We start from the raw sequence: 13,579 nt of genomic DNA, 5'->3' as shown, positions 1-13,579 counted from the left end.
AAAAAAAATTAAAGTAAATAACTAATTAAAAAGAGCTTTGAAAAAATTAATGAGAAATTTGAGAATTTTAGGGAGAAATTTTATATGTTTTTTGCGAAAATGTGAAGAAATAATGTGTGAAATAATAGGAAGTGGGATTTTATATATATATTTCTACCGTTGGACCCTTTAACAGTAAAAAAAAGCCGTTTGGGTTTAAAAAACACGGAGCAAAATGCGCCGCCCTTAAGGGAGGATTTTTGCCACGTCAGCAAAGCCTGTCCTCGTCAGCGTGTTTTTGGTTGACGTGGCAAAAACGCTCCCCTAAGGGCGCAATTTGCTGGGATTTTTTCCTAAAACGCGTCCACGTAGGAGCATTTTGCCAAAACCAGCCCTTTCCGATAAATAATTCTGTAATCTGCCCATTTTGATAAATATGCTTGGAAATAGGCCTTTTCAAGTAAATTAATCTTCAAATTTGAAATATAAAAAAATAAAGTAAATAAATTTCTGAAAATAAGAAAACTAGATTAAAAAATTATGAAGAGCAGAAGGATATATAGCCAACAACTACAAAATTCGACAAAACTTAAACCGGAAAATGAACCAACCAATAAGATAGGGAGACACAGAGAGCGGGAAACGACACCGTTTGTCGGATGGATGCTCCAGTCCTGTAGTCATTGGTTTTCAGTTACAGAAACTGGAGACACCCTGTTGAATACCAATCATATAAATCTCAAACTTACCTCGATGTGCGAGCAAGCCTGCACCTGCAAACGTTGGTCGTTAGCCCATGTGAGTGGAAACCATCCTCATCATAATATAATCAATCAGATCTATCATCCATGATCTCCACGTGTAAATCATGTAGCCAACTGATAATAATTACACTGGGGGTGATGGTAAATGTTTTTGGAGTTCGATAATCGCCACTCCACCAGATTAAATGTCCTTAAAATCTTTATTTAATATTAGTAAAAGTGTGAAAACGTGCAGGAGAGTGATCGAGTAGCTCCGACGCTGAAAACCACCACATGGGTTCGCATTAATATCGTCGACAGCTTTACATGGCACAGCAAAATCAGTGCCCTTTTATTTGCCTAATTAATTTTCATTTTCCCAACTTCTTTCTTGTTTGTAATAAATTGATGGATGGATAATTTTAACAAAAACATTTCAGTTTTGATATTACGAAATCTAATTACTAATGTCTTAGCGAAGAAAAAGGAGTTCAATTAAATTTAGAGTAAGTTTGAATGAGTAATATATTTATTTGTGATTATTGTAAAATTAATAATAAAAATAAAATTAAATATTGTTATAATATTATAATGTGAAAAAACAACAATTTAAATACACTTCACCACCTATTCAAATTCATTCTTAATTTGTTACAAATAAACCTATAAGAAATGCTAAATTACTCGCAACACCGGCATTGGGATTAATTGCTGGTGGCAGTTTTTTTAACAGTACCATTTGATTTTTGTTTTCTACATATTAATTTTCTTTATCTATCCTATTCTGATTTTAATTTTAATTTTTAGTTTTTAATTTTTAATCACGTTCGGAAATGTATACAAAATTTGTTAAAATTGCTGTTAAATTTATTGGGAATAGTTTTCGAAAAGTTTTATTAGGAAAGAGTACGGAGAATATAGTGTTTGTAAAATTAAAATTCAAAAAAATGAGGAAGAGTATATGTTATTAGAGACTTGACATTTTATGCAACGTTGATGTTATGAGTCGCTTGGCAATGGTTTCATGGTTGACTGGAATTCATCGTTAGGTTAGTATGATGATTGTGGGACTATGATGCAATTTTCAGCGATTTGATCAAGGTAATGCATTTCTAGTTTGTTTTTGAATTCTTCTAGTGTTTCGGTTACTGTCTTTTTGTATTTCTCTTAGAACTATTCTACAGACATGACATTTTTGTATAAATTTATAATATCTTATTTATCATTTATATTATGTCATGTTTTTATATTTTTATAGTTGATGGTTATAATTAGTGATAGCATTTTTTTAAAATGCTAAATTGCTTTTTGTAAATATAAATTTTATACTTAATTATATTTTTATTTTCGAAAGTAATATGTTTGATATTTTGACTTAATTTAAATAAATAATAATTAAAACTCTTATCAAATGCTTAATTAATACAAGTTCAAACATAACATTTTATCTCCTGTCGAATAATATATAAAATATGTTTGATATTCTATAAATAATAAAAGATATAATCTACCTAAAATTTTCTACAAAAGAGATGAAAGCACTTCCATTTGCCGGCCAACAATTAGCATTAGGTGAGTATACTAAAAACAAGAAGCCAATTTAATGTTTAAATTTTTTAAAGGAAAATTTATTAATTTATTCCAAAAATAAGATGATGTAATTTGTGGAAAAAATAAATAATTACTCGTAAAAAATAGATTTTGTTAACACAATAAATGTTTCAACCTTAGTATTAATAAAATATTATGTCATGTTAACGATTGATTTTATCATAACTCAAGCACGACGTATCTGGAGTGATTGTAAGTACTTAATACGATAAGAAAATCAGTCTTGAATCATTTAAAGCGATGGACAAAAATCGATAAAAGAATTGATCATTCATAAAATTGACTAAGACGGTGACAAAACCATCTCTAAAATCATTTAAAAAAGCAAGACAAAAAAAGTATTAAAAGAACAAACAAACACTTCTAAAAGTAAATATTTATTAAACAATATAAAACAACAAAAAAATATAAAATTTAAAACAACACAGGTCTAAATTGACTCGTGAAATAATTTATTATTCTATAATACTCTTAAAATAGAAACAGATTAAGAAGCCGACGAAGAGTCACTCATTTTCTGAGATTTTCTACGAGAAATTATTTTTAACCGGTTGAGTTTCAACAACAATATACATTATCCTCTATTCATACAACAAAAATTCCTAAAAAATAGATTCACAAATTAAAAAGAAAAAAAAGCCCATAAAATATATTTATAAAAGATTTATATTAAAACCAAGCCACATGCAGATAAATTAAAAAGCTTAAAATTTTATATCTGGAGATTATATATTATTGTATTATTTCATTAAAAAAATAAAAAAATAAAAAAATAAAAAAAACTTTTGTATTAATATTTATTACTTAATAAAAGTAAATATGTTTTAATAAATTTTCAATTGCGATATATTTAATTGACAATATAAAATTTAGTTTATTAAAATAAATATTTGTAAATTTTAAAAAAATATTGGGCACGAAAAGAAATCCTCCAAATATAGTACAGCCAGTGGTAAAGATCTGGTTGGTATCACTACCACAAGATATAAGATGTACCCAACGAAGAACGCAGGCCTTACGAAAATCTTATCGTAAAAAAGAAAATATAAAAATTTCTAATTAAAATGTTAGAAGTTTCGATAAAGTTAAAAATTTTGGTATTAATATAATGTTAGAAGTTTTGATATGTTTTATTTTTTCGTGCGTATGATCAGTCCCAATTGAAAATCTTAAAAAGAGTCAAAAACGACGAATCAGAATCGAAAACGACGTCTACTTGCTCTTTTTTTTTCTTCTTGTTCTTTATCAAATGGCTGCATTGTTGTTTTCTTCTTCCTGTATCACTCTGTCCTCGATTACCGTGCATTGCCTTTAACCTGCAATAAGGCAATTACTCATTAACTCCTCTCTTTTACTTTTCTCAGAAACTTTAATGCGTTGCAAATGCCAAGTTAATTTTATGTAGACGGATCGAGGGAGCGAGCTTGCCATTTCTTTCTGAAACGTTTCAAGTTTTAAGACGTCTCACTTTCAGCTCGCATTTCAGAGCAGGTGAATTTCAAATTTGTTTTTATCATTAGTTTTGATTTTCTTTTGGTGAATGGCGGCATTTCAATGAGAAGCTCGAGAGAACTAATATTGGCCTTACCTTCATTTTCTTCAGTTTTTTTTTTCTAATCTGTTGCGCGCATTTAGTGGTGAATTTATTTCTTAATGTTAAATAGAATTTTTCATGTAACTATCGTTACTTTAACCTCTGTTTGGCTGCCGAGAAAACTGAGGGAATTAATTAGCAATTTTACATTGTTCTTTTTTCTGTGTGCACTGAGTTATTTATTTGGAGATTAAGCGGTTAAAGCTTTTCTTTGTTCTTTTATTACTTTACAAGCAATATTCTTTTGTTTACTCTTTTTGTTGTTGAGGATGAAGACAGTTGTTGAGATTCTATAGTTTAATGGCGTATAATCTGGGCAAAAACTCATGTGTTGTAAGCGTGGTGTAAGGATCTTTAGCTTAAACAGTGCAGAATGATCATGTGCAAAGTGCAAAGTAATCGCGTCATTTTCTTTTAAAATAATATAATTCATGTTTTAGATTTTCCCTTACGAGGGAGCTTCGCTCATGCACTTTTGTTTTCTTTAAAAAAAAAAAAAGAGCACCGACTTTTTTGTTTCTTTACTTCTTTTTAGAAGTCAAATTAATATTTTAAACTTGATATTTTTGGTTAGCAATCTGAAAATGTTTTTTATTAATAATTAATTCATGAACATGGAAGTAGATACGAAAACACCAACTTCTTTTTCCCTCAAAGTGTTTGGAATTCTTGCATTGCTATTATAAAGTCGCCATTTTCCGAGGCTTCATTTATTTTTTGCAGAAAAAAAATTATAAGCTGAACATACATTTAAATGGGCCATGTTTTCTATGAACAAGTCCCATCCTTGTGTCACTGTATCTGATTGGTTTCCCATTTGTTTTGCTTGTTGTGATCAATTTTTCTTTGCTACTGTATGTTCTCCTTATGTGAACAGTGCCTGCATTACCCTGAAAAGTGAAGGCTCCTGTGAATGTATGATAATTTCCTAAGGTAACATTAAATTCCATCACAATCAATAAGTCTCATTCAAGAGTAATGTCAATGAGTTTTTCATGTGATTTTGTTTCCATTCGCTGCAATGTTTTGGATTTCTGTTTCTGATGTTCATAGATGATAATAATAGCAACATTTTCTTATTGCTGCTGCAGGTACCTTTAGCCATATTTCCTTCTACAAGCTCACATTCTTACAACATCAGATGAGCAACCTTAAGCTAGGTGTTGATGTGGTCAGTGCCCACAATCTTTTGCCTAAAGATGGGCAAGGTTCATCCAGTGCTTTTGTGGAGCTCTACTTTGATGGTCAGAAGTACCGTACCACTATCAAGGAAAAGGATCTCAATCCTGTTTGGAATGAGAGTTTTTATTTCAACATCTCTGATCCTTCAATGCTCCATTTTCATACTCTTGAAGCCTATGTCTATAATAATATCAGAGGTACTAACACCAGAGCGTTTCTCGGTAAGGTTTGTCTAACTGGGACTTCATTTGTTCCCTACTCTGATGCTGTTGTCTTGCATTACCCTTTGGAAAAGCGTGGTATATTTTCACGTGTTAGAGGAGAGCTTGGCTTAAAAGTTTATATTACAGATGATCCATCTATAAAGTCCTCAATCCCTGCACCTGCTGTTGAATCTTTGGCTACTAATGAATCCCATGTGACTCAGATCCATGCCCAAACAGTTCAAAGCTCGGTCATGAAAGACAGAGTTGAATCAAGCAGACACACCTTTCATCATCTTCCCAACCCAAATCTACACCAGCAGGATCATCATCATCATCATCATCATTCTTCTGATCCTGCTGGTCATCATCATCACGTACCAAAGCATATAGCCGATGAGATGAAACCGGAACCACCTCCACCAAAGCTCGTCCGGATGTATTCTGCAGCATCTGCACAACCAGTTGATTTTGCACTTAAAGAAACCAGTCCCTTTCTTGGAGGGGGAAGAGTTGTGGGGGGCCGTGTTATCCATGCAGACAAGACTGCAAGTACTTATGATCTTGTTGAGCGGATGCATTTTCTCTATGTAAGGGTTGTCAAGGCTGGGGAACTTCCTTCAGTGGATGTTACCGGGGGTATTGATCCCTTTGTGGAGGTAAAGGTTGGGAACTACAAAGGCATAACAAAGCACTTTGAGAAGAAACAAAATCCTGAGTGGAACCAGGTATTCGCCTTTTCAAGGGATCGAATGCAAGCTTCTATTCTAGAAGTTGTAATCAAGGACAAGTCTATGGTCAAAGATGAGACTGTTGGAATTGTAAGGTTCGACATCAATGAGGTCCCATTACGTGTCCCACCAGATAGTCCTCTGGCTCCACAGTGGTACCGGCTTGAGGATAAGAAAGGAGACAAGGTAAAGGGTGAGCTGATGCTTGCTGTCTGGATAGGAACTCAAGCAGACGAGGCTTTTTCTGATGCGTGGCACTCTGATGCAGCTACACCGGTTGATAGCTCACCTGCTACATTCGCAGTGCTACGTTCAAAAGTATATCATTCACCGCGGTTGTGGTATGTGCGCGTCAATATTGTTGAGGCACAAGACCTTGTGCCAACAGAGAAAAACCGTTTCCCTGATGTGTATGTTAAGGCACAAATAGGCCACCAGGTTCTTAAAACAAAGCCATGTCAGGCTCGGACTCTGAATGCCATCTGGAATGAGGATCTTCTGTTTGTTGCTGCTGAACCCTTTGAAGATCATTTGGCTCTTTCCGTTGAGGATCGTGTGGCTCCTGGAAAAGACGAGATCATTGGGAGGGTCATTATACCATTGAACTCCGTAGACAAGCGTGCTGATGATCGAATTATTCATTCTCGTTGGTTCAACCTTGAGAAGCCAGTTGCTGTTGATGTAGATCAATTGAAGAAAGAGAAGTTTTCTAGCCGCATCCATCTTCGTGTTTGTTTAGATGGAGGATATCATGTACTTGATGAATCTACTCACTACAGCAGTGATCTCCGCCCAACGGCAAAGCAACTCTGGAGGCCACCAATTGGTGTCCTGGAACTTGGCATCTTAAATGCTGTAGGTCTCCATCCTATGAAAACACGAGACGGGAGGGGAACATCAGATACCTACTGTGTGGCAAAATATGGTCACAAATGGGTCCGCACTCGCACCCTTGTTGACAATTTATCTCCAAAATACAATGAGCAGTACACTTGGGAAGTATTTGATCCAGCAACCGTTCTCACCGTTGGTGTATTCGACAACAGCCAGCTTGGAGAAAAGGGTTCAAATGGAAACAAGGACCTGAAGATTGGGAAGGTTAGGATTCGTATTTCCACATTGGAAGCAGGTCGTGTCTACACACATTCTTATCCTTTGTTGGTTCTTCATCCTACTGGAGTTAAGAAGATGGGGGAATTGCATTTGGCAATAAGGTTTACGTGTATATCTTTTGTAAACATGCTTTACCAATATTCTCGACCACTACTACCTAAAATGCACTATGTAAGACCCTTCAGTGTGATGCAACTTGACATGCTACGGCACCAAGCTGTCAATATAGTGGCAGCACGTTTAGGTCGAGCAGAGCCTCCTCTTCGGAAGGAAGTAATCGAATATATGTCTGATGTGGACTCACACCTTTGGAGCATGCGTAAAAGCAAAGCAAATTTCTTCAGGCTAATGACAGTTTTCTCTGGATTGTTTGCTATTGGGAAATGGTTTGGAGATATCTGCATGTGGAAGAATCCTATCACAACAGTTCTAGTTCATGTGCTCTTTCTAATGCTTGCTTGCCTCCCCGAACTGATATTGCCTACTGTTTTCCTTTACATGTTTCTAATAGGGGTGTGGAACTTCCGATATAGACCAAGGTATCCACCTCACATGAACACAAAGGTTTCACAAGCTGAGGCAGTGCACCCCGATGAACTCGACGAGGAATTCGATACTTTTCCAACAAGCAAGAGCCCGGAGCTGGTCAGAATGAGGTATGATCGGTTGAGGAGTGTGGCCGGTAGAATTCAGACTGTGATCGGTGATATTGCAACACAAGGGGAGCGGTTTCAAGCGCTGCTAAGCTGGCGAGACCCTCGTGCTACTGCCATCTTTATTACATTCTGCCTTATAGCAGCCATAGTGTTGTTCGTGACACCATTTCAAGTGATAGCAGCCTTAGCAGGGTTCTATGCGATGAGACACCCAAGATTCCGGTACCGCTTGCCAGCAGTGCCGATTAACTTCTTCCGCCGGCTGCCTGCCAGGACGGATAGCATGTTGTAACCCTTCACGGGATGTTTTAAAGACTATCAAGTGTTTATCCAAGTCCTAAGTTTCTCCTGGTGTATTATGGTTATTATCAGTAAGTGTTTTGAAGAGATTTTGATCCATAAATAATTTGTGTTTGCTTTTATAAGCTGACTCAGAATTAGAATAAAGTGAAGAGTAGTGTCAACAGTCAAGCTTTTCAATGCTCTATTTATATATTGAGTAGTCCAATGTATCTGCAGTCATATGATTTCTATGCTTTGATGAAATCTATTTTATACCTTAGCAAATACTTTATGAATATATACAATATATCTAATAGTAAAAACTTGAAAAGTAAAAGCATAATTAGTGTAATAGAGTAAAACAATTATGTAATAAATTTATTAAAAAAATTGACTTAAAATAAAATATTTATTGTTTTCTTAAATTAATAAATTTTCAGTAATTTTACAATTTAGTATTCAATTGGTGGTTGACACAATTCATTCAAACTCTTAATATATATATATATAATTGAAAATTTATGAGAGTTGGCAGAGCAGTTTTAGCAGTTTTAGGCTGTGTGACGCCAACCGAAGGCTTTCATGGTTGAGTGGTTTTCGGTCTCCTGTGTTGCCATACAATCTCAAATGGAAGCTTCACTTTTCCTTGGTGGTGATGGGCAAAGACTATTGTGGGTTTTTGTTGTTTGGGGCAAGGTTGCGCTGTTCGTTGGTCATTTATAGCCTCTTGTGCTAGGTCCCCTATGACCTTTTCGTTAGGCTAGTTAGGCTGTGATTTTCTGTATTTAGATTGTCTGTATTTGAGTTTTATTATTCTTTAGTCCTTTCAATGTCTTTAATGAAGTTAATATTTTCAGAAAAAAAGAAGATAGCTTCTTTTATTTTTTATAGCTATTATTTACATACAATTGTTTGTACTTGAATTTAACAATACCTGGGTTTTGATGATGGAGAGGGCGGAATATCATCTGTCCCACTTCATTATAAATGTATAATTTTAAAAACATGTATTACCTCCATAGATGTTGTATGCATCTATTTGCACTCCTATGTTGTTTTGTTTCGATTTAAATTTTTTACTTATTATTAATATTTTTAAAGTCAAGTTCTATAAAAAAAATATAAACTTGAAGTTAAGTAAACATTTAAACATAATTTTTCGTAACATCTAAATATAAAATATATAGAATTTTTTTTATATAATACATCACTTTTATCTTTTTAATAGTTTTATATAAAAAAAGATAAAATGGTAATATAACAGAGTGGAGCGAGGTAGAGTAGAGCAAGCAATTACCATGACTGCTCCATACACATTTTCCAAAATAAAAAATCCACTGCATCCCACCCACATTCATTTTTTTTAAAAAAATCTACTCCATCCCGAGTAGATCGATTCAAATTCTATCGATTGGTTCGGATTTTTCCATATCCTTTTATTTTCAATTTTCTATTTCTCTCTATCAAAAAATTAAATTAATTATTTTCTGTTTTAGAATTATTTATAATGCCTTCACTAAATTTTGAATATATAATTACATATATAAATTATAATTACAATATTCTCTTAAAAGAGTATGTTATTTAAAATAAAATTCTATTATCATTTTATATTAATAGTTTCTGTAAAATTTTAAAAATTATATATAATTATTCCTTCTTTATTTATTTTAATTTTATCCATAAATTATTAAATATTGAAAAATATTCTCGTAACAAATTTTATCAAAACAAGTAATTTAAAAGTCTAAAACTTATATTAATTTCCTAAAAAAACTTATAATTTAAGTGTAGGTTAAGCACTATATTCTAATTAAATTAAATTATTTTATTTTCAACGAGAATAATTACCAAGTCGAAATTTTAAATAAATTAATTAAAGTTTTATATTTAAAATTTATTAATCTTGGAGTAGATTGATATCATGTTAACTCTATTTATAAATATTAATTAAATTAAATAAAAAATTTATATAGTTAAATGGCATAACTTTAGTAATTTAAAAAAATTTAAAATTTAAACTTATATATAATATGGGTTAATATTTGATACACAATACACCTTTTTTTTTATTCTACAATTAACTTTAAAAAATTATCATATATCTATTTTTTAAAAGTATTCTTTTTTAATATTTTATTATACTTTTATAACACTTGTCAACTTACTGAAAGAGTGTAGCTCACTGGAGGTTTCATCTTGTGTTTCAGGCGAACAACACATTACCCATTCTTGAATTGGGCGTAGGTAACAGAACATTAAAATTCCCCTTCAATCCAGATAACCAGGCTATGAAAAAAAGAATTGATGGGCAACGAAAGTTGCAATGTATAAAAAGATGACGGATTCTATAATATTACACACAGAAAAGGAAACAAGGCCCACCCAACCAAATAACCAGGCAACCTACCCCCATTCACCAGTACTGCAACGGTAACCGAAATTTGTTCTCAGTTGCAAGTAAATACAGAAGACAGTAAGATGATGAAACTGCTCTGCCATGATGATTTCAAGCATTAGAAGATCAATCCCAATTGGAGTCCTTTTGATATCCTGTTACAAGTAACCGAAGTTGACCAACTGAAATTGCAGAAAAGTCGTCATAATGACTACCTGAAGCATTTTCTATACAACGCACCACCCAACAATATGTGTTTCAACCTGAGGTTCAAGTTCAACAACGGTGTTGGATTGAAAAGGAAACGTGCACTCACAACACTAGAAGAGGAAGACGATCGCGAATGGGAAGCACCGAAACCAAAGCTCAAGAGAAGCAAGAAGAACGTAAACCCGTTTGCCCACTGCCACCACCAGACTTGCCTCCAAAATTCAAACAACATATACTTGAAGAAATGGGTGGTACGGGTTTGGTTTTGGTCATCCAAAAGATCATCTTTTACTCCGATGTCACCCTACTGCCAGTCGTTTCTCCATACCCTTCTCCCAAGTCAAGACTCATGAATTCCTCAACGAGGCAGAGGCTAAAAAGTTGGCTTGGCTCACAAAAACCCATGCAGGTGTGCCTCTTAGACCCATCGTTGAAGCAAACAAGCATTACCTTTAACAAGTGGGTTATGGGGAACACCTCGCTCTATGTCCTCACCAACACGTAGAACCCTGTTGTCAAGAAGAACCAACTTGAGAAAGGGGACATGGTGCAACTCTGGTCTTTCGGGTGAATTCCCCTGCTGTACTTTGCACTCGTCAAACTATGACTTCCAATCATATTTGCCTCTTTATACAACATATATATATATATTTATTTTCGCCAAGCATATTTGGTGACTAATAGTTATTGAAGTTTTCTTTTTTTTTTCTTTTCAATATAGTTGAAAATTCACTCATTTTTTCTCTTTAATTGTTTTACACTAGATTATGCCCCTCCTTTCATTCGGGAAATGTATGACTCAATTTACAATTTTGATACGTTAAAAATAAAAGAAAATCAGAATAATTAAATCACCTCATATATATACATATGGTTTACTTAAAATTAATTTTTTGGGTAGGCTAAATCAAATAAAACACACCATGATACTATTGAAATTTGCATAGAACGAAATTTAAAATTTGTTGTTATAATTTTTACCATAATAGAGCATTCCAACCAATACGAAATGTACTAAAATGGCACCAATTACCATGCGTTGATCACTTAAAAATCGATCTATTTGAACTGATTTTGGTTCCAACATTCCGTCAACTTTTTTAGTTCTAAATCAATTTTGGTTTGATTTTCTGACATGTCACTTCATGATTTTTTTTTAAATCTTAATGTTTTTTTATTTCCTTTCATTTGATTGATAGGTACATGGGGAGGTGGGTTTTATGCATAAAAATTCAAAAATTAGTTTCATTAAACTGATTTCTCTCTCCACTTTTAAAAAACTTATATTAGATTGGTTATTATTAAAAAAATGCATTATTTTGAAAACAAATTTAGATTATTTTTTTGGGTTTTATCTGGCTTTTTTTATTAAATTAACCCAAAAAAATAATTATTTGTAAGAATGACTCAACTTTAAAAACAATGACAAGAATGACCTGAAATTAACAGTGGAGAGCGGTGTCGTCACCCTCATGGTCGACACTCAAGTTAGTCTTTCCCCCATCATTGGCTACTGGTTGCTGGGGGTTTAAAAAATATTTTTTTTGGTGTCGGCACTATAATGGTCGGCACCCGTATATATATATTAATTAAGACAATTATATATTTAAATTAAATTAAATGAATAAATTATCTTTTTCAAAATTTTGTTTATCTAATTAACTATTTATTTCAAATATAAATTTTTATAATTTAATAGATAATAAAAAATGAGTAAATTACACCAACAATCCCTCAACTTTGGGAGAGCTAACAAAATGTCATTCAAATTTCAATTCAGTCACTCAACTTTCAAAAAATAACAAAACAATCACCATTAACCATTTTCCGTTATAGGCTTAATAGAGCTGCCATTTTTCGTCCCCCTATCATTACTCTCCTATCCCTCTCCCTCTTCCCCGCTATCCCTCCCCCTACTTTGATTCTCTCCCCCTCTTCCCCACCATTGCTTTTATCAAACAAGCCCATTAACTTTTGTGCAGACCTCCCCACCCTTGCCCTTTCCCTCTCTTCCCCGTGTTTCTTCTTCACCATCATCCCCACCACCATTACCACCGTCGCTGCTATTATTGCTCTGTTCCTTACATCAGATTTTGAAGTCAGAAGGTTGGCATGGTCTTATAGGAACAGCGTGCTATAGGAACTTGTTGCTCAGGTCCAAACAATCCTACAATTCATATCCCTTCTCTAAGAGGACAACACTAAACTAAAAAAATACTAATAGAGATCACTATTAACTTCCATTTCTTTTGAAACTACAAATTTGGGTTTTCTATTGAATAAAGTGCTGGTTCATTTCAAGAGAAAATGTTGAAGTTTTATCATTTGACAAAGTGATTTATATTGCTCTGCATATAGAGAGGAACAATTTAGAATGGGTTTTGATGTTCACTTTGATAAATATATTGTATGATGAATTTATTATGTAATTTTTTATGTCTAGTCTTTTTTGAAAGGAAAAAAGTAATGCAAGTGTTGGTGTTGTTACGAACTAGAGTTATTGTTTGATTTAAATGATCATGCAAAGTTGATAAATCAGTCACTATGGAAATAGAAGATTTGCAATAACATTTTCTTGATGTTCAAACAGAGGTATAAGAAGCAACTCTACATACTGATTTCACCATTGAATTTTATACTCTAAATCATATGAACTTAATGCCTATGAATGATGACAAAATTGAATGTAATAACAGGATACCTCCCTTCCCTCTCTTTTTCCCCTTTATTCTAAGAGGGCTTTTAAAAAATTCAGGGAAAAATAATGAATTATGTAATAGATGAGAAGGAAAATAAAAATGGAAATTTGGGTTAGGTTGAAGTAAAAAAGGACTCTAACCCATATGATGTAAACTCATAAGCCACAAATGTTACAAC

At 33.3% G+C, this 13,579-nt stretch overlaps 1 protein-coding gene across 2 annotated transcripts; it reads left to right on the top strand.

Moving 5' to 3' along the window:
• Positions 1-3,355: 3,355 nt before the first annotated feature.
• Positions 3,356-8,276, top strand: LOC107962970 (FT-interacting protein 3). 2 transcript variants are annotated; one of them, XM_041074910.1, is made up of 3 exons: positions 3,458-3,824; positions 4,805-4,860; positions 5,019-8,276. In XM_041074910.1, the coding sequence occupies exon 3, from the start codon at positions 5,069-5,071 to the stop codon at positions 8,102-8,104; it is 3,036 nt and encodes a 1,011-aa protein (XP_040930844.1). In that variant the 5' UTR covers positions 3,458-3,824; positions 4,805-4,860; positions 5,019-5,068; the 3' UTR covers positions 8,105-8,276. The 2 variants fall into 2 exon arrangements, with proteins under 2 accessions (XP_040930843.1, XP_040930844.1); XM_041074909.1 differs by lacking the exon at positions 4,805-4,860 and having other exon boundaries at positions 3,356-3,824.
• The last annotated feature ends 5,303 nt before the right edge of the window (positions 8,277-13,579 follow it).

The sequence above is a fragment of the Gossypium hirsutum genome, chromosome A08, assembly GCF_007990345.1.
Source record: "Gossypium hirsutum isolate 1008001.06 chromosome A08, Gossypium_hirsutum_v2.1, whole genome shotgun sequence".
Taxonomy (NCBI): Eukaryota; Viridiplantae; Streptophyta; class Magnoliopsida; order Malvales; family Malvaceae; genus Gossypium; species Gossypium hirsutum.
This window is presented reverse-complemented; position numbering and strand designations above follow the sequence as displayed.